Genomic DNA, 27713 nt, shown 5'->3' with positions numbered 1-27713 from the left:
AATCACAATGGCTGTGCTCATGGCAGCTTCCAGAATATGGTGAATAGAGACATTAAACATGTACAAGTGTTGCTTGCACTATGCTTTGATCAAGCGGTTGTGGGGTGGTTAAAGGACCCATTTTACTCTATTTTCTGATCTATGTTATAATGTTGTTTTGTTTTCTTATCACAAATATACTCGGAGTGTGTTTTGTTTCATTTGCACATTGAGCACAAACCCTGCGTATTTAGGTTGAGTTCAGCGTCCTGACATCATAAGGTAGAACAGAGCATTTTGACCTTTGGAGATGTATCCAGACTAAAAATAAAGAGTTACTCAAACACGTGTGAATGAAGTCCAGGTATGCTTAATATAGGACCTTTAATGTAGTCCTTACACTGCAAATATTGAGAAGCTTTTTGCATTTACTTAATTTTGCATAACATTTGTTTCACAAATGTGGTTGTCCAAACCCTTTTTTGCTTCCAAAATATTCAGTACACCTGTTATCATACTTTAAAATAGTCATCTTTCCTTTTGATTCATACAGGGCATGCTATTCATTGGAAATATTGAAAATAATACACACAACAAATCAAACAATTATTTGACCAATTTTGAAATCATAATTGATAAAGCATTTTGGATGAAAGGTAAACTGTCTTCAACTAAAAACCTACACCTTAAACAACAACTTTTTGAAACATTGGTAGTCCAAATGAGCAACAAAATATGATATCTGGGTTTCTATTTAAAGGTGCATTGTATAACTTTTCTAGTGGATGGTCCGACAAATGATTTTTCTCCATGGAGATGTTGTTGCTTTGTCTGGAATGTTTCACAGTATGGCATTAAACTTTATTAAACCTTTCTATTTTCAAGGAAACCAAACCAGACCAGACCAAGTTACAGGTAAGATCTGTGGAGAGGCGACCCTGCTTACAGTCAGAATGCCTGTTTTTCTAGGTATTTTTGAGCTATAGAACTACCTGTAATTTAATAAACGTAAAACATAACTGTTTAATATCATAGTGTGGAACATTTCAGTAATGACATACTCATTGAAAAGCATCTGAAAGACCTTCTACCAGAAAAGTTAGATGCATGCTATGCATCTTAAAAAAAAAAAGAAAAAAGAAAAAAAAAAGCTATAAATCTGTATCTTTGTTGCCCACACGTGTTATTCCTGGAGCAGGTGAAGTCCATTTGTGGAGTGGCAGTACTGGTTTAGTGGAAAGGACAGAGTCAGTTTACATAGGAAGGCACTCAGCGTTTGTCATCAAAGATTCACAGTAAAACCAATGACACTGTCCACTGCTGCTACATTATGTACTGTGTGGAGTGGTCATCCAGTGGTCAATGACAGGTGAAAAAAATATGAACAAAACAAACCAAATATAGGAAACGAGATTTTAAAAGCAAGAAATGTGTTAAGGCATTTAAACAGGTGTAAAATAAATAGTTATTGACAGAAAGGATGTGCAAAAAGCTCACAGTAACATATTTTTTGTTTCTTTAACAATGGCAGTACAATTTTACTTATATTATTTTTATTATTTTGGTTAAAATGTGACTGAAATGAGTCATTAATGCTACGTGTAATTATGTATTAATTTTTAGAATGTATATAAGTCATTTGGTCTAATGTCCAAAGTGTCATTAATTACATTATGCTCTATTGAAAACAAGTCAAAAAGCATATAAATTTTATCTCACGTTGTGTAAAGAATAAGCTTAGTCTTAGCAAATGTAAACTGTGAATTACAGTATAAAACTCTTATAACTGCTTATTATTCCTTACTCCTTATTCATGTTGTAAAAATGATATGTGTGATACTTCTTCATCACTTGATCTGATCACAGTGAATCCAGTATTTAAGTGTCTCTTATAATTTAATATAGAAACACTTGTCTGATCCTCATGCTCAGTAGTTCAGTAACAGTTATAACAGTTTTTTGCTGGGTTGTGTCTGTCCGTTCAGCTGGCAGGGCCCTGGTCCATTGGCGTGCTCTTTGCTGCACTTGATCCGGAGCAGCACGTTGGTCAGGACGTCCTGGTACAGGCTGAGGCACACCCACCCGGGCAGGTACAGAAGTGTTACCAGCCCCATGAAGTGCATGGGGTAGTGCGAGTAGTCCCAGGAGCACGCCCCAAACTGTCGGAGCAACAGCCCCCAGCTCAGCTCCCAGCTGTAGGCCACACACACGTAGAGAGGCAGCCTCCTCAATGTGCCCCAGCCTCGTGTGAAGTGGAGATGCAGGTAGAGCTTCTCCACTGCAAAACTACAGCTGCCATACATCATGAAGGACCACAGTGAAGTGTGTCCGCTCAGGCTGTGGTCTGCCTTCTCCACCAGGTTAAACATAGATGTGAACACCACTTCATCCACAAGACCATGCATCCCAAAAAACAGGAAGTGGAGGAACCCTGGCAGGCCCTGCGGAGGGCCCCTGCTCTTCACAGGAGACACGCTTGAGGGTCCATACTGAAGCTGGGACAGACCTCTGTGGAACACCTGAGAGAAGTACAGGGCCAAGAGGTACTGCAGCAGCAGCTGAGACAGCAGTCCAAAGGGGGGCATGTGAGGGGACAGACGGGGGACTGGCTCCTCTGAGCTCCACTATAAGGACCACAAATGAGACAAAGGGTTAACAAAGGAACTGGAGCAGTAGTCCAATATAGTGACTGGTGAGGGACAGGCCAATTTGGATAGGCTATTCATTCAAATTCATTTAGAGACAAATAAAACGCATGCATGTTTTGTTTACCATTGAGTTTTTGTGAACAAATTACGCGTAATTGCGTTAACAAATAAGACAACAATAGGGTTTGTAAGTCTATATCGTCTTTCTTACCGTGAGAGCATGAATACCCCCGATGAGAACCTGCAGTCCGATGTAGATGGAGGGGTACACTACCATGTGAAAGAGCACAGGCCGCCCTCGGAAGCTCCTTCTTTGCGCATACAATTTCTCCAGAGCCAGATGGCTCAGTGAGTGCGCAATGCCTAGATACACCGAGGAGAAGCCCAGCAGCTTCGGGTCGCGGTCTTTGAAGACCCCTTGAAGAGAGGACAGCAGAACGTCCAGGGTCACACCGTGCATCCCGTAGAAGTATAACCGCATCCAGCGCGGCAGCTCCCGCAGAGCCTGTGCCGCGGACCCCGGCTCTGAAAGCGAGCGCGTTTGGAGAGGCATCACCGCTGCTCTGGACCGGACACACACTGTGCCTCTCCGCCGACTGGACCCCATCTCCGTGTCCCGAGCGTCTCACTGTGTTGTCATTGTGTTGTTTAGCTGAGGCTTCAGCATCCCCAGCCTCTGCCTCTGCGATGAGGCGTTCAGGGGACCGGAGAGAATATCCTACTTTACCGTGCCACAAACTATAGGCTAACACGTGTTAAACATCTACAACCAACGTCCTTAGTTATAGTGAAACTGTCGGTCAGACAGAACATCATTTTTAATCAGAGAGAGAAAAAAAATCTCTACTGCCTTATGAACGTCTCTACCAGCTCTGCAGAAAAAGCTTGGAGAGTTTACATTTCCCAGAGCTCATGAATGTCTCACGTCTCTTTAACTACTGCTGTACCTTGCGGAGAGAGGAGTGAGCAAATTTAAGATTACAATTCCTCCCCCTCCTCCACATCATCATCAACTATCGGGTGAAAATGTGGCAACCAGAATATGCTCTGACAGGCTCGAGTTTAATGTTCCAGAGAGACTCTGATAAGATAGTATCGGCATGGCACGGCCTAAGAAAAGACTAGGCCAGGCCTACATGAGAGTCAGCGCATAAATAATGCCACTGGCACCAGTTTAGTGATAAAGCCATGCTTCTTTAGTGTCCCTCGTTTAAAAGCTTCCAATAATGTTGGCCTAATACAAAGGTGCACCGACAGAGGGCGATGTTCTCCATGTTAAAGGTGGAAGTGGTCTAGGCTACTTCAGCCCATTCAGCCTGATTTCTTTAAGTAACTATTAGGATCACTACTTGACAGTTAACTTTGACAATTATTTTCACGCATAATTATGAATAGAACAATAGGCCAGTGCTATTAAACATGGAAAATAAACGAGCTAGTGCTAAAACACACAGCACAGTTATTATTAGGCTGTTTTGACAGAGGCTGGTGTTTAGATTTTTTTATGTGGATAAAATTAGATACATGTTTCTACAGTCTGTATCGGTCTCTTGGCATCCATCATAAATCAAACTAGGTACATAAGTATATTGGCCTGAATAATTTATTTATTTTAGATCGACTGATTTAGAATGCACAATTTCAGTTCACCACTAGATGGAGGCCTTCGACCAGTTGCCTTTCCATGGGTGGGCCCTTGCACTTGTCCATTCAGAAACAAGACAGTCATATCATTTTCCATGGCATGAATTCAATTATTTAAATGCCCTATCTCTCTGTATCTCCGTGTTTTATTCTGGGACTTTATAGCCTTTGCAGTGGAGGTTTAGAGGTCAAATACACAGTCTACTAGATTAGGGTGCTTTATTGTCTCATGGTTTATCAGATTTCCAGAAGATGTTTTTAATAAATCCAAATGATGCTTTGTTTGTTTGACTTGCCGTAGCACCCAAATGGTCAATATTCTTGTAAATAGGGCTTTTAAATGCATTATGGCTTAATGGCCTGTCTTTGGCCATTTTAAAGGTGTACTATGTTACTTTTCTGAAGGGTACATCACCTGCTGCTCTCAAAACAGATGTTATTTCTTTGCCTGAAAGGTGCCATAGTATCACATTTAATAATCTATCTTACATACATTTGTGTTTCTGTTCATACATTTGTGTCACAAATACATTGAGAGTCTTACTGAGAGTGGGTTCACCTCTCCACAGATCTGCCAGGTGGGGGATATCTGCTCATCTCTATGGCAATAAGACATGTCAACTCCATGGAGAAAAGCAGGTGATGCGCGAACCCTACCAGAAAAAAAAATAAAAAAATGCATAGTGCGCTATTAAGCTGCTAATATGTTCCCATCAAATCCATATATTAGCCTTATATCATTTTGTAATAGGTCTTAGATAATAGTGTATGGCTGACTGATGTGATTCTATTGCCTGATGTCCATGGAAATGAATGTACATCTGCAGCAGTGCACTTCAAAACGCCAGCCCTCAAATGTAATTTCAGAAGCCATTTCCTCCAATTGAGCTGTTATTGAATGGACTGCTGGCCTCATGCTTTCAAAATGCCCCATATCGTAAGGTTGACTAGGGTGACGCGTTTTCGTGACTGGTCAATACACAGATCAGGTTACCATGTTTTCTTGTCTAAAAATAGATATTCAGAATTTAATTACAGACAGACAATACACAAAATGATAATATCTTGGGTTTCTGTGGACTGTCCCCCCTCCAGACATTGGATAACGGACTGACTGGAGATATAGATGATTGTTCCCAAAAGCAGAGCTGCACAGTTCCCTAGAGCACTTCCTGTCTCGTTAGGAATTCTGCTCCTCTCTCAGGATGCTCCGAGGGGACAGAGGGTCACACAGCAACACGTGCCCCACCTCACCCCCCTGCACTTAGCCACAGTCTGTGTGGCCCTGGAAAGGAAATGAAATGAAATAGCAAAAAAGTTCTGTCCCTGGGCTTGACGGTGAAAGGGCATAGCCTGCTCCAATATGTGGTTTTACATAAATGGGAACATTGCTGTAACATCCCCAGTATATTACAAAAAAATTAAAAAGATAGAAAATCATGCATTTTAAAATAAAAGGTAAGTACAATTTTAATTTCAAACTTCATAAACATACCAGTGTCCCCAGATTCAAGGTAAGCATGCTGAAATACTGCTTTTACTGCATTTGTGTTCACTTATTCTTAGAATAAAGAGAAATTAGAAATTAATGGCCAAGTTGTTGATGTTGTTCACTAAAGCAACCCCAGCACCTGCAGACGATCATTAGTCAGTGCTATTGCAACCTCTACAGCTCAGTGAGTGAAATCTGGAGGTTTTTAACTTTCACATGATGCATGGACTTTCCATATACTGAGAATGCGTATGTCTTCGAGAGCCATAGAAGTTTCTATTGGTTTACTTTGGAGTGTGTTAAGTCAACTGTACCAGCCCATTTGAGGGACCCAAAGCAGGAAACTGTAGAAGTACCTTTCAGAATGGTGTGGCTCACTTCAGCTCCCAGATGCCTTTAACTATAAGGAGTTAAAAGGATAAATTAAATTTGTCAACTGGACAACGTTTATTTGGTCGAATACATTTTTGCAGCTCATCCAAGCTGCTTCTTCAGTTCTGGACAGCATGGATGAGCTGCGAAATGTATTCAACCAAATAAACGTTGTCCAGTTGACAAATTGAATTTCTCCTTTGCCATGGATTCTACCTGAACAGCTGAGGGATTTTCCACATATAAGGAGTTAAGCTACACAGAGCAGAGAGATGATTGGATGGGCACTGAAAACTCAGGGTCAGTTTGTGATTGCAGTTCCTTTTTAACCCTTTGAGCACTAATACACAGGCAAATATTTACTAATATGCAAATAAACAACACTTTATTGATGATTTAATAACGCCTTTCTCCACATTTTTTTTTCAAGAGTTACAAAGACCCCTATTTGAACATATTTTATGCAAATAATGTGAAATTATTTATTGAAGACAGAAAAACAAACAAGACCATATTAAAATTGTATGATGATTTATGTAAAACAGTAAACATGAGAAAGAAAAAACCTGGGAACTGGTATAGTCAAAGGTGTAACACTCCCTCCTCCTCACTCTCTCTCCCTCTCTCTCTTCAGAGCTCAAAGTCCCAGTGGATCTTTTACTATAATTAAGCATGCTTCCCTCCTTCCCTCTCTATCCTTCACTCAACTATCCTCTGTCGCCTCATGTTTCATCTCATCTCTCTCTCTCTCTCTGCTTTTTCACATGTAACCTCTGTGACCTTCCTCTTAACCTTGTCATCTTCAGTGACCTTTGCAGTGGCACCTCTCTGCATCCATATAACGCCTGCTGCACTCAGAGCCCTCACCACCCATACCGGCCATATTAGACCAGGCAACCTTATGGAATAGGAATATAAAGGGACATATGGCCTCCATTGCCTTGAAACTTGAGATAAAATCATAATCAACAGGTTAAAGAGGGGTATTACAATTCTATGGAGTATTAATTGCTAACACGTAATATATTTAGATCATCTAGATCCAATAACTTACTGAATTATAACATAAATGTGCATTTCAGCAATATTAATTTTAATTACGCCCCATCTGTATTAAATAATATTACCCTATGTTGTCATCTGAAGCCCAGTAATGCCGACTTATTAAGGTTTTGATTGACTATAAGGGAATTGTCTGAAAACATTTATTTCTAAACTAACAAGGCTTCATATCTTGTCTGTGATTACCAAATGCTTAAGGAGCTCATTCACTTGAAAAGAAGGCTCTTAAACTTAAGGACATCAATACAAGACCCATTTCCAACACACTACACAAATCAATATTGCCAGGCTTCATAAAACTGTCAAATGCACCAGGGCTCTAAGAAGATAACTGCTTTATTTTTTCCTCTTTATCTCACCTCCGGCTCTGCAGCTGTAATGTCCTCCCATCTGGATCCTTCTTGCTGGTGTAATCTTCTCCAAAGTTTAGCTCTTTCTTTTATCTCAACGCCCGGTCTTTTGTTCACCTTTCACCTTTGCTCGACCCAATTATTTCACTTCAATCTGCTCTTTTCTTTTTGTGGAGGGTTGATGTGGTTTCTTTTTCCCATTTTGAGTCACAGGAGTGGAAGGTTGGTGAGACATATGAGCATCTAAATTTCTGTCTCTAGATACAATGAAAGTAAACATGCCATTGTGTGCTCTAGCTTTCAATTTAAAATTTAAAATCCTTAATTCACAATTCTGTTCAACTAATGTATGACGCTGACAGTAAAAGTCACCAGAACAATATTGTCCTTCCACCAAATGCCCATTTTCTAATCTATTTTCTAATATTGGAATTGAAATCGTTACACTTTTCATGTCAAATCATGTTTATTCTACTAATGAAAAGCCTAAAGTGCATAAACAAATAAGTACAGTGAAACTATTGGGGTAAGTGGGTGTAGGAGCAGCTGCAGTGCCTTCTGGGACACATTAAGATCTGCATGAGCTCAAACCAAAACATGTCTCTGATAAGTTCTTGTAGCCATTATTGTTTTCAATTAGCATTAAAAGACCAGATCAAATGAGAATGTTGATGTGATTTTAATAGTTTAGAGCTATATTTGAAACACCACTTTTTAAAGATATCTTCAATCAAGAGCTGGACACAGTTGGACACAATTTTAATATATTGTTTTATAAAGGTGACCATGGCAACCAAACATTCCTTCTCCGGCAATCCAGACCAACTTTATTTGGATAGAACATTTTATAAACAAGACAGTTTCCAAAGTGCTTCACATAGCAATGGAAAACATTTAACTCAAGGACATATTGTCAATGTGTCCTTGGGCAAGACACTTCACCCACCTTGCCTATATAAATGTGATGCAGGAGGTACAGTGGCACAGATTGGTTACCCTTTTTTGTCCCCAGAGGAGCTGTGGCTTCAGAAGTATCTTGGAACCTTTGAGTGTGGAAAAAATAAATAATGCAACATCCCATCCTTCATAGCGGGTCATCTCCTCAGGAGCAGTGGGCAGCGAGTGGCGTGCCCCAGGACCCATCTATGTGGTCTTCTTGTTAGGCTTGGTCAAAACTACCTTAACTGGAGGATTCTACCTATAATGCATGTTTTCAGTTTATGGGGAAAACCACAGTTCCCAGAGGAAACCCACTCAGACACAGGAAGAATATGCAAACTCCACACAGAAAGGTCCAGGTCACCCAAGGATCAATACCTTCTTACTGTGAGGCGTGAGCCACTGAGCCGCCATGCCTTTTGCTCTCCACAATGTTCTGTGCATAACCTCCTCACTTCCAGCATCATGAGGAGCTCCATCTTTTTTATGGCAATGACGAGTGTTTATTTTTCTCACCTTGAAAGAAAAAAGTGAAACAATGAAAAGAACAGGATCTTAACAGAAACAGACTGAGAGATAAAAGAACATATTTTCACACTGCTTTTGTAGATTCTGTTGCCGTGCAGAGTCTGGAATACAAATGTTTGTCATGCTCTGATTGGCTCAAAGTGCCACTGGCTCCAATATGGGACTTAGACAGGATACGGAGTAACATGGGTCAGTGGGTGCGATATATGACAGTAGATATGAACAAGATAGATGGGTTTAGATTTTATAGATTTTATCATTCTGTCACTTCTGTGTTTTTTGTAGATTTTTGTCTAATCTGAGAAAATAAAGGACTGTCATTGACTAAACAAATACTTCATCAATTAATGGCATCCCCGGTGCATGGGTTATTTGGCTTCAAGAGGGCGTGTCATTAGCTAAAGCTCTGCACACTATCTCTTTAATGCAACATTTAATTTTACCCAGCGTGTACTGAAAAGTCAAGAAAAGTACCAATAAACTTCATATTTCCTTACAAAATAGTAGACTCATTTCAAAATTCATTCCCAAATCTTCATCTAACTAATTCCACACATTCTTTCTGCTGATGTCCATGTAAATCCTTTATAATCCCAATAAAAACATTACTACTGCAAGACTGGTGCGCTGTCTGAGTGCTCAAAATGTTTGTTTAATTAATAAAATGCCCCTTCACAGTACCTTTATTGTATATTGACGCACTAAAGAGGTTTCTTTCGACTGACATTAAAGAAGTCAATAATTTCACCAACTTTCCATCTTGATTTGTAGAATTTCTTGGTAAATGGTCACATTTATATAGCTCCTTTTCACATTCAAACCATTCACACACATTCATACACCGATTTACACAGACACTGGGGGTAAGGTGGGTTAGGTGTCTTGCCCAAGGACACAATATCAGTGGATTTGACCACTTGACCAATGCTGTTTATGAGTGGGATCTGAAACACCAACCTTCAAATCGGTGGACAAACACTCCACCAACTGAGCTACTTCTCTGTGTCTCCAAACTATTCTTGGCTGAGTGTCTTTGAACATGTTACTTGTTGTGCAAATACAACATGGATTGAAGTGTCACTTACAAAAAAAAAAAAAAAAAAAAAAAGAAAAACAACCTGATAAACACTTACAGAGGAAGATGGATGCCTCTGTCTCTTGGTTAGTGAAAATATCCGAGAGAAAAACAAAACCAAAGTCTTAATGAGGTCCCCTGGCAGAAACCCACACAGGTGAGTGATAACAATATTTCAGCAGGGGACTATTTCTTGAGGATAATAAGAAAAGGCTGACGAGTTAGAGAGAGTTGAAAAGGTCAGGCTGTACTCGGTGTAACAATATGCAGAATAAAACACAAACTTCACTTTTGCAGGTGTCATATAGTATACAGGTCCTATTTTACACACAAGCCATGTTATAATGCCATAACCTGTAACAAAAACATATGGGGTTGTGTTTGTTTCAATCAGTCACTCTTGCATTATTAATCTGTCTACATGTCCAAAGTTCAAATTCCTTTGTGATGTCATGAAGTTGCAGTTTTAAGTTACCAGCTACTTTTTAATTTAATATGCAAGGTTTGTGTGTGAATGAAACAAAATACAACTCCAAGTATGTTGTTGGTGAAGAAACAACATTATAACAGAGATCAGAAAATACCGTAATGTAGACACTTTAAGTATTAACAAACAAGCACAGATAAATTACTAAGGTGTAATGATTCATCAGCCAATTTCACTTTGTAGAAACCTCACAGCAGGTAGGCTGGTACTTTTTTCATTTAACCAATTGCTGCTATCTGGCTGTGACGTAATGTGCCACTAATGGGGCTAACTGGTATATTAAGCCTTATCAAAATCCCATAGGATGAAGGGCAATAACGTCTTTCCCTTTGATAAAATTCACTTAACATTCTCTTTGCTCTGGTTTTAAAAACTCGATCTTGGGAAATGTTGACAACACAGAATGTATGGCTCTTCGCTGATTGGCTGGTGCCTGAACTCGCACTTCCGGGGTTCTTGCAAACCGTCTACTGTATTCCAATTCCTGACCTAGTCGCTGGAGAAAAATTAAATTGAGTGGAGGCACTAGGTGGCACCAGTCTGGCTAATAAAGAATAGTTTAGTGCACAAGTAAACTTTGGTGATAAACCCTGGTAGAAATGGAGGGAGATAAATTGACAAAAACACCTCTAACTCTCCAAAGCTCATACCGAAGAAGTTGAAGATGCTGAGAAGGCTGATAGTCGTGCTGCTGTTGTAGAGAGGAAAATATCAGGATGAAAGCAGGTTGGCATTATATTTATTATAAAGAAAATTATACAATGAAAGAATTAAAAACTTTTTTTTTTTTAAGTGCTTTTCTTGAATTTAATCACCGTATGGTAAATAGTTTCCCAATACATCTGTCTCCACTTTGCCTTTAATTAAACACTGAATATATTTCCTGTGTAATTGTTCAGTTGTTCTGGTAGGGTCCATAGCAAAAAAATAAGGTTGAAATCTGTCAAATGGGCATAACAAATAAATGAATGCAAATAGGTGTGTGAGTTTCAGTGCAGTTATCTCCTCCTGTCAGTTCAGACACATATCAAGGTATATGAGGCCGAATATTAGTTAGAAATGAGAAGTGAAGACATTATTTGGATACATTGTAAAAGATACTCACTTTAAAACTTCAATTCATTTAATTATAAAGTATTTTTTTTATATACTAATGCAAATTTTACTTCCAGCTAAACATGTGGGCAGGCATTAAAGGTGCACTGTGCAACTTTTGTTTCCATGGAGATGTTGTGACTTTAAACATTTCCATCTAGCATTTATTCAATGCGGATGTTTTTATTGTTCATAAATACATTGTTTCCTTCTGTGAATAAGGGGTGACTCTCCACAGATCTGAATTGTAATGTAGCATAGTGTTGTAACCTGCTTGTATCCTTTGTGATAGACAGGTTTAAGCTACGGAAAACCGAGGGGTCACAGCAAACGCAAACGTCGCAACAAATACAAATGCGACAACACATCAAAAAGCCACAACACAACAAAAAAAAGCCAGAACGGAAATGACCGCGGGACTCTATTTTAATGCAAATGCAACAACAAATACAAACGCGACAACACAAATGCAAATGCCGCAACACATTAAAAAGCCACAACAGATTAAAAAGCCACAACACATCAAAAATCCACAACAGAAGTGACCGCGGGACTCTATTTTCCGATAGACCGATCAAGCGGCAAGTGAAGAAGAAGAACTACAACATGAAAAGTAAAGGAACGGAGAAGTTGGAGACGTAAGTAAAAGTAATTTATTGTTTTATCATCATTTGTTTCACGTTGTAGTTCTTCATCTACACTTGCCACTTGATCGGTCCGTCGGAAAATAGAGTCCCACGGTCACTTCCTTTGTGGCTTTTTAATGTGTTGTGGCTTTTTAATGTGTTGCAGCATTTGCATTTGTGTTGTGGCGTTTGTATATGTTAAAATAGAGTCCCGCAATCATTTCCGTTGTGGCTTTTTTTGGGGTGTTGTGGATTTTTTTGGGTTTGTTGTGGCTTCTTGTTGTGTTGTCACATTTGTATTTGTTGTGGTGTTTGTTGTGACCCCTCTCGGCTTCTGTATTAAGCTTTACTATGGAACATTCTAGACAAAACAATCACAATATTTGCATAACAATAGTAATATTTGCATGGAGACGAGCAGATGACTGATCCTCCAAAAGAAATGTTACGCAATGCACCTTTAAACCACTTTTTTTTTTCTTTTTCTTTCTAATCTAAAGACTTTTTTAGTATTGTTCCCTTCCACATGGATATCAGAGTTTACTAAAATTCAACAAACCCAGTGTCAGGTTATTTCATGTCTAACAAAACCTATATTCTTTGTCATAAGCCTTTCCCCAAATCCCTTCTGAACAAGTATTTTAAAACATATTCAAAGTAGTCTTCATCCATACAAATGAAATGCAGATTCCCCTAGCGTAGCATCTGCATCCTTTTAAACATTCAACACCACTGCAGGGAGTAAACGAGGAGGAGGCTGATTAATACAAAGCTATATGACATTTACTAAGAGCAAATACGGGAGCAAAGGACAAACTAGAAAGAAGGAATAAAAGCTTTGAGAGTGAGAGCTGGAGGATCATATAGGCTCTTTAAAAATGTGTGAACAAAAACATTCTAAACTCCGGGAAGGAGGCAACTGGAGGCAAAAGTGAAGTGGCGCATAATGTGATTTTAATGGAAAAACCGAGATCAACTTCTGCATATCACAAAATATGAAAAATCAAGAGAGATTTGCCAAATGAAAACCACTCAGATACATGTGAACGATATGAGAGCAATTGTGTTTTACGTTATTTCTTAGTTTCATGGAGATGTTATTGCTGTGTCTGGAATGTTCCGCAGTATAATAAACAAATCTATCTCCATGGAAACAATCAGGACTACTAGGCCAAGCTACAAGTCAGATCTGTAAAGCAACGATCCCACTGACAGTAGTAAGAACATGAGTGTTTCTCAACAATAAATAGTAACTGATTAAATGCAAGATGCTTACATTTAATGCCATAGTAAGGAACATTCTAGGCAAAGCAATAACATCTCATCATAGTAGAGTAGACCCCTCTAGAAAGTTACATTGAAGTTACATGTTTAAGCATAGATGATAATAAACACTAAGCAGTTTTACCTAAGGGACAATCCAGATGTTTAGATTTTACTGGACAAATCTTTACAGAAAAGCTGAAGCCAGTACAGTCTCTTACTTCATCTACAGATATAGTCAGATATAGTAGATATATCAAATATATTACAAGTTTTTTCATAAATTATACTTTCTGTGAAGCTCAATTACAATTTCAAAGGTTAGAACATTTTATTTTTCTGTCATGCTTAACAGAGAAGCAAATTAACTACCGTAAATTTTGGACTATAAGCCGCTACTTTTGTCTCACACTTTGAACCCTGCGGCTAATAAAATGATGCTGCTAATATATGGATGAATTCTTTGTTTGTCACATTGTCCATTCATATATATGGTCTTATGGTTTGGTAACACAGTGGATACAAGCAGCCTGAGTGCAGAAAGCGCCGCTGTCTGTGCGGTTAACACATGGATCTAGGGTTAACATGAAGTGTTGCTACACTAGCTAGAGATATTGTCAGTGCACTCAAACAGTTTATGACCATGTAATAAAATAAGTTATCATGCTAAATTAACATTAGTGAGGGGAATACGTCTTACCCGTATGTGTAAATGATGAGAAGAAACGTCTCAACCTTCAGTAGCCTGACATCCACTCATACCTGACTGATAGAACAAGCCCCCAGGAGAGTCTGAAATCTACTGAAATCCTACGAGACATTGACATGATACAGACAGGACAGCAGCTCTTGCAGGAGTCATGTGTCGTAGAGTGCGGGGAGAGATGGGGGTGATGCACCGAGGAAGATGCTCGTTTGATTGTGTTTTGAGCAATTATTTTGTGTTTCATACGCACAACCTCCTCATGGAAAACACACAAACAAATGCAGATGATGCAGATTTTAAGTTAAAGGTGACTACTGTGGCTGTCGAAGAAGGAAACGGAAGCTGCTGCACGTGAACTCGGCATCAGTGAGTTGATGGTGAGATGTTGGCGGCGGCAGCGTGACAAACTGACTAAGTGCAAAAAAAGATGACAAAAGCTTTCAGAGGCGATAAAAGCCGATAGCTCAAACTTGAAAATGTTCTTGAAGATGGTCACACCTGCGGCTTATATTCAGGTGCAGCCTATATATGTACAATTTAAAAAAAAATTTGGTTAGAATTTTGTTGATGATTCTTATATTCAGGTGCACTCAATAGTCTGGAAAATACGGTAATACCTTGGAAAATTCTAAATGTTTTTTGTGTTATAATATTAGCATTAGCAATTCACATTTAGAACTGTAAATTAGTTAATCATTGAAAATATATTAAGTCTGCGTCATTTTGCCTCCAGAATTTTGAACATTCTGAATGCATAGTATTTTATGTGGAAAGTATAGAAAGAAGAGTAATTGAATTAATAAAAGAAAGATGAGCAACTAAAAGTGTTGGGGATGTAGGTGTTCAAGGCAATATGTATTTTGTATTATATTTCCTTATCATAAATATCATGTATAAACTGAATCCGTAACAAAAACGTTATAGTTTTGTACGGCAACTGAAATGAAATTATATCAGATCTATAATTCAATGTGACACCACAGTCATTTGCAAGTAATAATGGGAGCCATATCTCCATATTGAGCTCTGCAAGTTATTAGAGCAAAGAGACCAAAATAGCTGAGTCATTTCCGTGGGCTAATTATTGAAACTTATAAAGTCTTCTGAAGACAGATGCAGATAATTTTGAAACCATTACCAAAACACAGCTGTGGTAAACTTTTAGTAAACTTATCAAATGATAATGGAAAAAAAAAGATAAATATATATATAATATTGTTTTTTTTATATACATCTACTTTACACTTATATACCTCAAATAACATCCTTTAAATAACTCCCTCATTGCAAAAGTTGTTGGTGTGTATTTTCTTATTTAAAACAGATGAAGCTGAGCAGATGTGACACTTGTGAAAGCAATTCATCAATAAGTGATTAAAGAGTTTGAATGTTGAAAATAAAACAGAGGTTACTCGTGGATGTCATTAAATTTTCATGTGGCTCCATTACAAAGCTTTTTAGAGAATCAGGGAGAAAGCTTCAGGGTGAGCTTCAGGAATACAGCTGAACAGTCTGATCTGTACGAAGGCTGGTGTAACAGATAAGAAAACTACCCTCTGTACTGCTTTTATATTTTATTGTAAGTTGTAAGCATCTCCATCTTTACATGGTCTCTGCGTGTTTTCATCACAGGGGCAGAATCTCCTTTCATATGAAGTAAAAATATTGGGTACAATGTCTGCAGTGGTCACACATAAACTGACAATTGCCCAAAGTAGAACTGGGACACCTACAAATGGACTGAATTGTACAAGTGCAGTGGGAGCACCTGTCAGAGGAAGAGTGTACCTGGGGACCCCTCTCCAGATCTAGGCCTGGACGATTATCCCCACTGACAGCTCACTGTACGAAACAGAAAACATTAAAATTCTGCACTGATAAAAATCTCAGAGACATTTTTGTTGTAAGCCACACAGACTATTCCAAATGGGAAGTTATTAAAATCAACTGTTATGACATACTTTCCAAACTTCATATCTATTATTCGTTATGTTTGAAGGTCCTATTGACTCTTGTGAGCTTTGAGTCAAGTTATAATGTATGAACCTGACCAAAAACATACCTGGAGTTGTGCTCATTCACACGTTTGAATAACACATCTATCTTTATTAGTCTGTCTACATCTCCAAAGCACAAAATGCTGTGTTCCACCTTGTCACAAAGTTGTAATTTTCAAGTTAACAGCTCCTTTTACCTTTAGTTCAGAAGAGAGAGAACACCTGAAATTATCCAAATGATTAGTGAAAGAGTTTTAAAAAATGGAGCGAACAGAAGAAGAACACAGAATCCGTGTGTCATTTGTTCATTCGTTTTTCAAAATAAAACCGAAAATAATAATCTCAGTCCCGGTCTAGTCCCAGGTTCAGTCCCAGTTTGGTCGTGGTCTCAGTCCTGGTCTCAGTTCTGGTCTGGTCCTGGTCTGGTCCTGGTCTCAGTCACGGTTGGGTCTTGGTCTCAGTCCTGGTCTCAGTCCCAGTTTAGTCCTGGTCTCAGTCCTAATCATCCGACAGTCTATGCGGGTGCACCTCCGAGCCCATCCCGACACCAGTCCTGGTTCTGTCCTGGTTTAGTCCTGGTTCAGTCCTGGTTCAGTCCATATGCAGCGCAAAAGTCCGACATCTCAGTTTAAGTCACAGAAACGCGAAGCGGCCATTATCTGTTTTTTCCATTATTCAATTAAACCCAAAATCGAAAACTGAAAAAACGAATCATTATCCGTTTTTTCATTTTGGTTTTGGAGAAAAATAATGAAGAAAGCAGTTGTTTTTTCCTTTTCTTATTTTTGGTTTTATTTTTAAAAACGAATGAACCAATGATACACAGATTACACAGCCTAAATATGCAGGGTTTGTGTGTTAAACATGTGTGAGTGAAACAAAACACAACTCCAGGTCTGTTATTGATGAGGAAACAACATTATAGCATAAATCAGGAAATAGTGTAATACCCTAGAGTATATAATAATTGCTTAAATAATAGTGAAGCCCTTTAAATCAAGTCAAGGCAGTTTGTTCACTGCACATTTCACGTGGCAATTAATTAAACCCACACTGACTGCAAAGGCCAAAAAATGAAGTTGGTCCCTGCCTTGTCTGATCCGGATCAAAATTCCACTTGTTCTTGATAGTTTTAGTTTTCCACTTCACTAGCACATGAGATCTGTTGTATATCGTACATTGTAGACTATTGAAGCCGACAGTGCTCTCACAAACAGCACAAATCCCATTATTGAGGCTGGAGTCCAGATGGTGCGTGTCCTTTTGGCCTTGTATTTGTTTTCTGTTCTCGGTGCAGTCGCATTGAACTGCGTAGCAATTAGCTTCACTTTGCGATGTCACCTTTACAAATGTGGTCCGGTGATGAATGGGGTTAGGAGATGTATGCCGCTCTGCCTTATATTTACCTCTGAGCGCCGGGAGAGAGGGGGAAGCCAGGTCGATGGACACACGGGCCAATATTGACCCAGCCCGGGTCCAATCAAGGTCACTGTGAAGAGTTTGGATCTCAACAGGTGATCAGTCAGCGGCAGGAGAGACGCACGGACATCACTGCTCTGAGTTTAAAGAGAGAGACAGAGAGACACGAGGGAGAACAGACAGTGAGAGAGAGATAGAGAAGAACAGAAAGAAAGAGAGGAAGTAAGAGAGATGGTGTTAGAGAGAAGAACAGAAAGAAAGAAAGAGAGAGAGTGAGCGATAGATAGATACATAGAGAGAGAGAGAGAGAACAACAGAAAGTGAGAGAGAGGTAGAGAAGAACAGAACGAAAGAGAGAGAGAGCGAGAGATAGAGAGAGAACAACAGAGAGAGAGACAGGTGAAAACAAAAAGTGATAGAGAAAGAGATAGAGAGGACAACAGAAAAAGACAGAGAAGAACAGAAAGAGAAAGAGAGAGAGGGAGAGAGAGAGGCAGAGAGACAGAGAAGAACAAAAAAGAAAGAGAAAAACAGAGAGAGAAGAGACAGGTGAGAACAGGTGAGAGAGAAAGAGATAGAGAGAAGAACAGAAAGAGATAGACAGGGAAAAGCAAGAGGAGATAGAAAAGAACAGAAATAGATAATGAAAGGGACACAGAAGGACAGAAACAGAGGAAGAGACAGAGACAGAAAAGAACAGAAAGAGAGAGCGAGAGAGTTATATTGCATATTATGAAGTGCATGTACTAGGCTTTGCACAATAACACATTTTAAAACATGATATATTTCTACAGACAAATATTGCAATGACACAAAGCAGGATCATCCCCCTAAACTATTTTTTAAAAAGAAAGTATATTAGCTGCCACACACAGATAGAAAAATAAAGCAATAATTAGCCGTATAAGATAGATATTCTATCGTCTGCACCTCAATCTTTACATAAAAATGGCTAAAATCTCTCCACTATTACAAAGAAACTGTACACAAAAATATATACTTCCAGCTTTTGAGACATATATTGAATCGATACAGCAATTATGGTGACAGACCCAGCATGTACCTCATATACGTGTTAAGGTCATAAAGACATGATTAGTAGGCAGAGCATTGCAGCAACACATGCAGTGAGAGTCTCTACGATCCATGACTAACACTGGGTCCTCCCTCAAAACTCACACACATGTATAGAGTGTATTTTTAACCCAAGCTCCTAGAAAAGTGGGTTATATAGACAAGTATAGGGCAACATGCTATAGGTATCACTGACCTGCATTAAGTTACATTGTATTCCTTAGGGGAGGTACATGATCCTTTAAGTCACTGGAAAATGAGGGATGGGAGGCGGAGGAGGAGGGGGGAGATGAATGGGTAGGAGAGGGCGAGGCAGCAGGAGACAAGGAAGAAGGAAAGGAGCTGGGAGGAGTGTCAGAGTATTTGGATACAGCAAATCCCAGAAAGGATGATTCACGTGGAGTTGGAAAGCCAAAAAGTTTAATCTCAAGCTGTCGACGGAAAGTGAATGAGAAGACGAAAGTGTGAGAGGAAAATTCAAATCACCTCGAGATGCATTTTTACTATTTTTTTTTACAATATTTATTCATGAGCATCTAACCTGATCTGACCTACTTTTGCTGTACTATTCTGATCGATTGTTGTTTATGTTGTTGTTTCCTCATCAGAAACATACCTGGAGATATCATTTATTCATTCATTCAAACATGTTTACCACACATCATGCATATTCTTCCCTCAAAGAGAAAACGCTGTTCCACCTTGTGATGAAACATGCCAATACAGGAAGCGCTCTTTAAACTCCAAACACCTTCACTAGAATCATTTTGCATGATTTCAGGATTTTCTGGAATTGCTTATCTATTGAACAAAAGGTACAGAGTAGCTGCTAACTTCAAAACTAGTGTCATGAGATCACAAGGTGGAACAGAGCTTTTTGAGCTTTTGAGATGTAGACAGACAAATAATGCAGGCTCGCTCAAACAATTGTGAATGAAACAAAACACAACTCAAGGTATGTTTGTGATGAGGTAACAGGATTATAACATGGTCTAAAGCTCACAAGAGTTTTTGCGTAATATAGGACCTTGAGGATCTACAATACATAACATCACAGATACAGTAAACTACTAAACAATACGCTGCCATTGTTGGTTAATAAAATACTTAATAATTGTTCAAGATAATGACAAAAAGGATTAAAAACTCACCACCACGCATCACCACACGAGTTTTTGTCTTTATAAACGTTAATAAAAGTGGTATGATTGTCAAAAATAAACACATTAAACATCAAATAGCTCGATCATTTTTGTAAAGATGTCATGGGAAAATATAATTTGTTCATTTGTTTTTCAAAATAAAACCAGGGATAAGAATTTTCAAAACCAAAATGAAAAAAAAAAAAAAAAAGGATAATGATTCTTTTTTTTTTTTTTCTTTTTTTTTTTTTCATTTTCTGATGTTGTGTTTAAAGGAATAATGGAAAAAGCTGATAACTGATAATGTTATGCTGGACTTTTGCACCACATACTGAACTGAACAGGACTAAAACAGGACTAAAACCGGACTAAAACAGGTCTAAACCAGGACTGAACCAGGACTGAACCAGTTCTGGGTGTCGGGACGGGCCCGGAGGTGGCCCGCGTAGACTGTCGGGTGATCAGGACTTGAGACTGGGACCATACTGGACTGAGACCAGGACCAGACTGGGACCAGACTGGGACTGAGACTAGAACTGATACACAGATTAAAATAGAGGTTTGTGGATATAGATAGAGAACATACATACAGACCCTGCATTTTTTATTTATTGGGTGGGGTGTATCGGTTTGATTTTGGGTAGCTTTCCTCTGGTTACTAAAAACATGTCATGTAGATCCATCTATAGGCAGCTCTTATCATGAACCTATAGCTCATGATTTGGAGATAAATCCCTGGATGCTGCAATGTGGTCGCCTGAAGCTACTTACAAGCAACGGCATTGAAGTCAAATACAAAAGATCGTTTTCCCAATGGGTTTCAGAGTGATGACAATTTTGGAGTGGGTAGGACTGTTTTTTAGTGTCAGGATAAATATGGCCATTGACATGCACTAGCCTAGCACCAGCGACCTCTGCAAATACAAGGACTGGATGGAATATTTTAAAAAGTGTCTCCACACGTCTCCAACACTCTGGCTAACTAGGAAATGAGGTCCGATGTCCAAAATTCCAAAACTGTCACTTTAAAATGTGAGGATGTATATGGAAAAGGCAGAGCTTCTCACAGCCTTGAGTTTATGAAATGATCATTTTAGTTATCACATATAAGATTATCATGCCAGAGATAATGCAAATAGTCAAACAGGAATGTCTGAAGTTCAATACATGTATGCCTATTCATTCTCCCAGTAGACTAAACTACTGTTGTTTATGTTTTTCACTGATCTGTTTCCCAATCTCTGCATAACCAAGAGCATTGTATCTTACACTTTTTCACTTGCTTTATAAAATACTCAACTCCAGAGTATATTGTTATATCGTGGTATTATTTGTCACAGTGTACATTTCACACCTTCCCATATGATGTACAGATGGAACAGGTTAGGCCAGATGGAGCCTATTCATTAACAATGGCAAACACAACTGTCCAGACTGTTCTTCAACATAACTCTTATTGATTTTTTGTCCACCGTGCTTGCCTCTCACAGCACTGGTCCCCACCGCTGATCACTGAAAATCCCCTCTGCTCCATCCAGTGCTCCCTGTGGTGTTTTTGGTCTTGTGTTTTTGTATTTTGTCCCTGTTTTTCCACTGTTCTTCTCCTACACATCACCTCCACCCACCGCAGCCTGCTGTCTCCATCACACTCCACTTTCCCTTATAGCAGCTGAGGCTCTTTTCCAGTGAAATACCAGGGGACTGTTGCTGGTGTATGCCAACAGTTAGATTCAGGAAGCGTTTCAGATTGAGAAGTGTGAAGAATGTCTGCATGCATTTAAAAGATAGCAGGGTGCACTTGTGTGTTTGAGCGTTCATGCACACGCGTGGGCTGAGTGCTGTACTGTACACAAGCCAGTAATTTTATCAAATACTGTATATTTTAGACTTTTTGCTCTGGTTTATGTCGACCTGGTGGTTTTCTGGTCAAGACATTTCTGATCCTATAGTCATGATCTAGTCCACGTTTTGTCCCCATCCCTATATGCATCTTTAATACATCAACAACATGATTTAAATTATTATTTTTTTTTATTTTAATGTCACGTGTTCCATATTAATGTTTGTCTAATGAAAAAAAAAAAAAAACTGTCCTGGAGGTTGTGTTTTGTTTCATTCACACATGTTTAACACATAAGTGAGAGTTTTTGTGAAACAGAAAGCCTTGTTATTGATGTGGTAACACACAAACTGCTCTACTGTGTTTTTAAACTTCATACACCTTCTGTAGGATAATTTCCCTACTGAACAAAAGGTAAAACGCAGCAGTTAACTTGAAAACCACCACTACATGACATCACAAGGTGGATGTGATCATTTTGACCTCTGGAGATGTAGACAGATTAATATTAAAGGATTACTCAAACACGTGTGAATGAAACAAAACACACCATTTTGTATAACGATTTCTGTGCAATTGGGAGACAGTAAAAATATAACATAAATATAAGGCTACATTTATATGATGATGGTCTGTACAGAAGATGCAAAAGTGGCGTTGTGTCTTCACTTCTTATTCTGCGTTTAGACGAGCATTTTCAGGAGGAAATCTGCGTGCATACGGTAAAGAAAAAGTGTGAAATTCGATTGGGTATGCATTCCAGGTGGCAAGGTGGTGATGTTAGATGGTGATGTATGTGACGTAAATGCATACACGGCATGAGCAGATCTGACCCGTGTTGTGCGTCTTGGGCAGTATAGACGGAAACACTATTCAGCTTTTCCCCTCTGGGTGGTTTCAGATTTTTGTGTTTTTAAGCCCCAAAATCACCTTCACTGTCTAAATGAAAGACACTTCTGATAAAATATTTTGTCGTTTTTACCCGCAAGCGTTCTTGTGTAAACAGGCCCTAAAATATAACAGAAAATATTGTATACTGGATGTAAACAGATGGACAAAATTACATTATAAAAGAATGTAATTTTAAAATAAATACTATCTTTCAATTTTAATTGTCTAAGCTCTTACATATATACTATAGTGGGTTTAGTATAAGTAGTCTCAAGAAGTATTATTACCTCAAAAATATTCCTTGGAGAAATCTTATAAAAGTAAGTGTGATTTGCAGTTATTTATGTTTGAAACAGGTGAAAAAGCAGATAACTACAGGGAAATAAGATAAAATGACCACTGCTTTGCCACTAATCATATTACTTACTAAAAATAAGGCCTAAGAGAGCAGCCGCTGAATCACTTATTTCACTCATTACATGCAATGCCTCGCTTCATTAAACCCTTTAAGTCTGCTGCTCAGTAAATAAGAGTGCATTTCTTTGTGAGGGTTCAGTGCACGAAGGATCGGCTCTGTAGGGTGCAGTGGTCCGTGCTCTATGTGTTTGTCTGTATCTGTGGCTATTTGGGACACAGAATTAATGACCGAATTATGATTCAGCTCATGTGCTCAAACCAGAGACCCATAGACTCCAATGAAATCACATTTGGTACGTTTGCATGATCTGTACAATGAAATAGAACAATCAGATAACAAAAAAAATTGGTCTGATTTTGGTGTGTTTTAACATATTGAATTTAGACAAAGTGCAAGGGAGTTAAAAATAAACCTTTCAGTCTTTAAATTTTCTATTTTTAGTTTTAATTATTTTTTTGATTATGTCCCTTGCCCAAACCTGCACACATATGAAAAAAACATTGAATTTTCTTCCGGATCCATAAAGTAATTTTCTATCTATCTAGAAATCTGATTACTCACATCAGATGTAAATGTTGACTTGACATTTCAATTATCTGATAACTCCAGAAAGCAGATAATGATCAGATATAAATGTTTTGATAAGATACAATACAAGCTCATCTGGAAACAAAAAAAATCTGCTTGCTCTTTTATTGCTCTAAATAAAAGAACAAACAGGACAGGAAAATCTGAAAGCCATCTCAGCCATGTAAAGGACAATTGAAATTTTCTGTGTGAAGTGCCAAATAGCAGATAATGATGGACAGAAAAAGATATAGAATAATGATTAATATAACAAGTTGGATAACAGAAACAAATCTCTGCTCTGGCTTTGCATCTCAAAACAAAAAATATTGCTCTAAATAAAAGAACAAACAGGACAGGAAAATCTGAAAGCCATCTCAGCCATGTAAAGGACAATTGTTTTATTTTGAAATGTTTCCTGTGTGAAGTGCTTCACTTTCGGTAATATTAGGACGGACATGGCGGGGGAAAGGCATAACTGTATGGACGGTCTTTACATATACTTTAGCTCCTGGCTGGACGGGGAAAAAGATATCTCCGTTCTGTTACACTGTTGGATTTAGTTTGTTTTGATCGCTATTAATTCACTGGATGTTTTTAGCTCTTAGAGTGGTTATGTGTGCAATACGGACAATAAAGATGATGACTGCTGTACACAACCACTTGTACACTTCATTCATCTATCTGGGATGCTACAACCCATATCTAACCACTGCAAGAGACAAAACCACATCATGGACTGGAACAATGCCAGGGCCATCTGTACTGAAAACAACAAACACCAGTGCTGGATCAGAAAGACTGTTGAGATCCACAAACGACATCCAAAGAGAATGAATCATGACGATTGAGTGTACAGTACACCCTGTCACACATGAGATGCAGTCCTGCAGAAGGCATCAGAAAGTAGGGGAGTAAGCTTTGCTTATTGTCTGGCAAAACCAAATAAAGCAGCCTACAAAACACGTCACCACACCATCATGTGACGTTTCTGATGAAGGCATCAGGAAGGAGCCAAAACATGCAAATAGGTAAACAAACTCTAATGTCTGACAAAAAGAAGCGCTAATTCTGTGTTTATAACATAAAACATAATGAACCTTTACCATAGACAAAATGAAATGGTCACATATAAGTACAAGCTATAGCAGTTTGATTTAATTTATCATCAAAATGCAGAAAAAAACTTGGTCGTTAATTGAACTTGGTCAGCCTTGGTGCAACACTCAAGTCACTGAAAAATGTCTGGACAAAGAATTTGCCACTGAGTGATTGGATGAGGTTTAAATTGCTACTCCTTCATTAGTAATTACACTATCCACTTCACCACTGCCGTCCCTTACAGAACAGTAATTACAATGAGCTGGTTTCTTGCAACACCTAAGACCCTCCAACTTGTATCTTTTTCAATTCCAGAAGTAAGCAACTAAAAATTATAAACACTTCTCGTTAACAATAATTACAAAATTGATTAAGTCTTGTCACACCTTTAGAAACTCTACACAACTCCACACAAATAAAAAGCAATTATCAGTGTATGTGCATGTGCGTGTGTGTGTGTGCATGTGTGTGTGTGCGTGTGTGTGTGTGTGTGTGTGCGTGCATGTGTGTGTGTGTGTGCATGCATTGAGGAGCCTACTGTGAGAGTACTGTACGTGCTGGAGAGGAGGAGGTCACTGGGCCGAGCCTCTTAGCTTCACAGTTCAATTTGGATTTGCATAATCCCACTGCTAATTTCCACAGGGTGCACCCATCCGCCACATCTCGACAGGTGACGAAGGCGAGACAGCTATCCCATGATCCTCTGCTCCTCCAGCCGAGCGGAGAAGCACGAAAAACCAGTGACACAAGATAAGTGAAACTGGTAAAGGATTATGGCAAACAATGGCAACATTTGTACAACCCAGGGAATTGTATCTGACATGTGTAGAGGGTGTTTATGTGGTCAATGAGAGTTCAAAAGTCTATTAAAAGAACTGCTGCTCAATTTGTGATTTCTTTATTTGATTTAAAACCTTATTTTAGAAATCATGCACTGAAGGCAAATTCTCTACAGCTAGTCTAAGCTTAAAATTGGGAGAAGGGTCTCTGGGTTCTGCACTGTGTCATCCACTACTTTTGCAGGACTGATCCAGCAGAACTGAAGGCTGGAGCAAATGCACAGGACCATGAACGAGTGTACCAGCTTTCATCCCTAAGAGAGCTATTTCTTACTCGTTTGTAATAGATAGAATATTGTTAAATGCTGACAGTACACTTTAAAGTTGGAAAAAATAAGTTTACAAAAGAAAAGTAATGCAGTTTTGTCAGTGACGTTTAACACTGCATTTTTAAAAGCTTCTGAAATCTAGCTTCTTAAACTCATTATGAAGATATGCCATAAAAATGTAGCCATAAGTGCAGTTTAAAACATCAAGATGGAATCACGCTTACAAACAAACAAACTCTTAATGGTATAGTTATACATTTGTTATTCTCCTCTTTTAAAGAACAGAAAACATGTAAAATCCTGTAATAGCCTCCACTTTTGATTTCCATTGATTCGTCACAGAGACCTCTGGAGATGCAGCAAACCCATTTCCTTTATCGAAATGCACAGCATCTTTCCACCATCTCTGACATCTTATCAAATCCTCTGCCAATCTGTCAACACTTCCTGCCGGGATCAAGGCAGCACCAGCAGCTCACGATACTGGTCTACACTGTAAAAATATACCCATGTAACAATGACAAGGATCAGAATATTGAACCTGTTTTGGGTAGTTTCAGCTACTATTAAACAATATTTTTCTCAATATGTTGCATTCACTTTGTAACATGTGATAATTAAATCAGATGTAATAATTTAAAAAAAGAAAAAAAATCTAATATCTAATAATCTTGCAATTCAAAGTCCTTTAAACTGACACAATCACAGCTTTGATGTTAAATAATGGCACCACTTTCTGAAGCTTGTGAAAAAAATAATTTCACTTTTCTTTATTCTGACTGATAATACCGACAACAAATCTGCAATCTGACAGTTAAATAGACAAATAAAATCATAAAAAATAATAATCATAAAAAAAATCACCCCCTGATTCAAGAACGTGTGATGGGTCGACAGACTCTGAATATAAACAAATTCAGATACATTAAAACAAGTAACTAAATTAAAAACCATTGACTCAAAACAAAAAATAAAAGATTATTCTATTCTATTTGTTTTTTTGTTTTTTTTTGTTTTTTATTTCAGTAAAGAAAAACCTTCCAATCTTCTGCCTGGGTTAATAGAGGTGACAGCTTCATCTATGGCTGCTGCTGAGGTTAACCCAGTGACATATTTCCGGCTCCATCTGTCTACAGGACCTATAAAAGAGGGTCCCTAAAGAGTGTGAGCGTGCATGCCTATGTCGCCTTAATGTTTACTCAACCAATCTCTTCTGTGTGTGAATTATATAGTCGTACAAAAGCTGGGACAATTTGCACACCCCCAAGGCTCTGTGCATGAGCAGTCAACCCCTACTGTTAATTTGTACCAGACATGAAAAAAAAAAAAAAAAAAAAAAAAAAAAAAAAAAAATATATATATATATATATATATATAATATATATATATATATATATATATATATATATATATAAAAAAATGTGTTTCTCACCTTCCACGGTGGTAGGTCTCTCTCACCCTCATTGAGCTCGGGTCCTCTACCAGAGGCCTGGGAGCTTGAGAGTTCTGCGCAGTATCTTTGCTGTTCCCAGTACTGCACTTTTCTGGACTGAGATGTCCGTTGTTTTTCCCGGTATCTGTTGTAGCCACTCTTCCAGTTTGGGGGTTACAGTCCCGAGTGCTCCGATCACCACAGGCACCACTGATGCCTTTACTTTCCAGGCTCTCTCCAGCTCTTCCTTGAGCCCCTGGTATTTCTCTAGCTTCTCGTGTTCCTTTTTCCTGATATTACCATCGCTTGGTATTGCGATGTCAACCACCACGGCTCTGCTCTGTTTCTTATCCACCACCACTATGTCTGGTTGGTTCGCCATCACCATTCTGTCAGTCTGTATCTGGAAGTCCCACAGGATCTTGGCTCGGTCATTTCTCCACAACCTTTGGAGGTGT

At 38.6% G+C, this 27713-nt stretch overlaps 1 protein-coding gene across 1 annotated transcript; it reads right to left on the bottom strand.

Annotated features, from left to right (window-relative positions):
• Positions 1-1925: 1925 nt before the first annotated feature.
• On the bottom strand, positions 1926-3234 carry tmem229a (transmembrane protein 229A). The gene is made up of 2 exons (XM_055153974.1): positions 2839-3234; positions 1926-2537 (listed from the first exon to the last, which is right to left on the bottom strand). The coding sequence occupies exons 1-2, from the start codon at positions 3232-3234 to the stop codon at positions 1926-1928; spliced, it is 1008 nt and encodes a 335-aa protein (XP_055009949.1).
• Between the last annotated feature and the right edge of the window lie 24479 nt (positions 3235-27713).

The sequence above is a fragment of the Boleophthalmus pectinirostris genome, unplaced genomic scaffold (assembly GCF_026225935.1).
Source record: "Boleophthalmus pectinirostris isolate CB_2022bp ecotype Guang Dong unplaced genomic scaffold, ASM2622593v1 HiC_scaffold_18, whole genome shotgun sequence".
In the NCBI taxonomy this organism is placed as follows: domain Eukaryota; kingdom Metazoa; phylum Chordata; class Actinopteri; order Gobiiformes; family Gobiidae; genus Boleophthalmus; species Boleophthalmus pectinirostris.
Note: the sequence above shows the minus strand (reverse complement) of the source record. Positions and strands in the feature narration are given on the sequence as shown.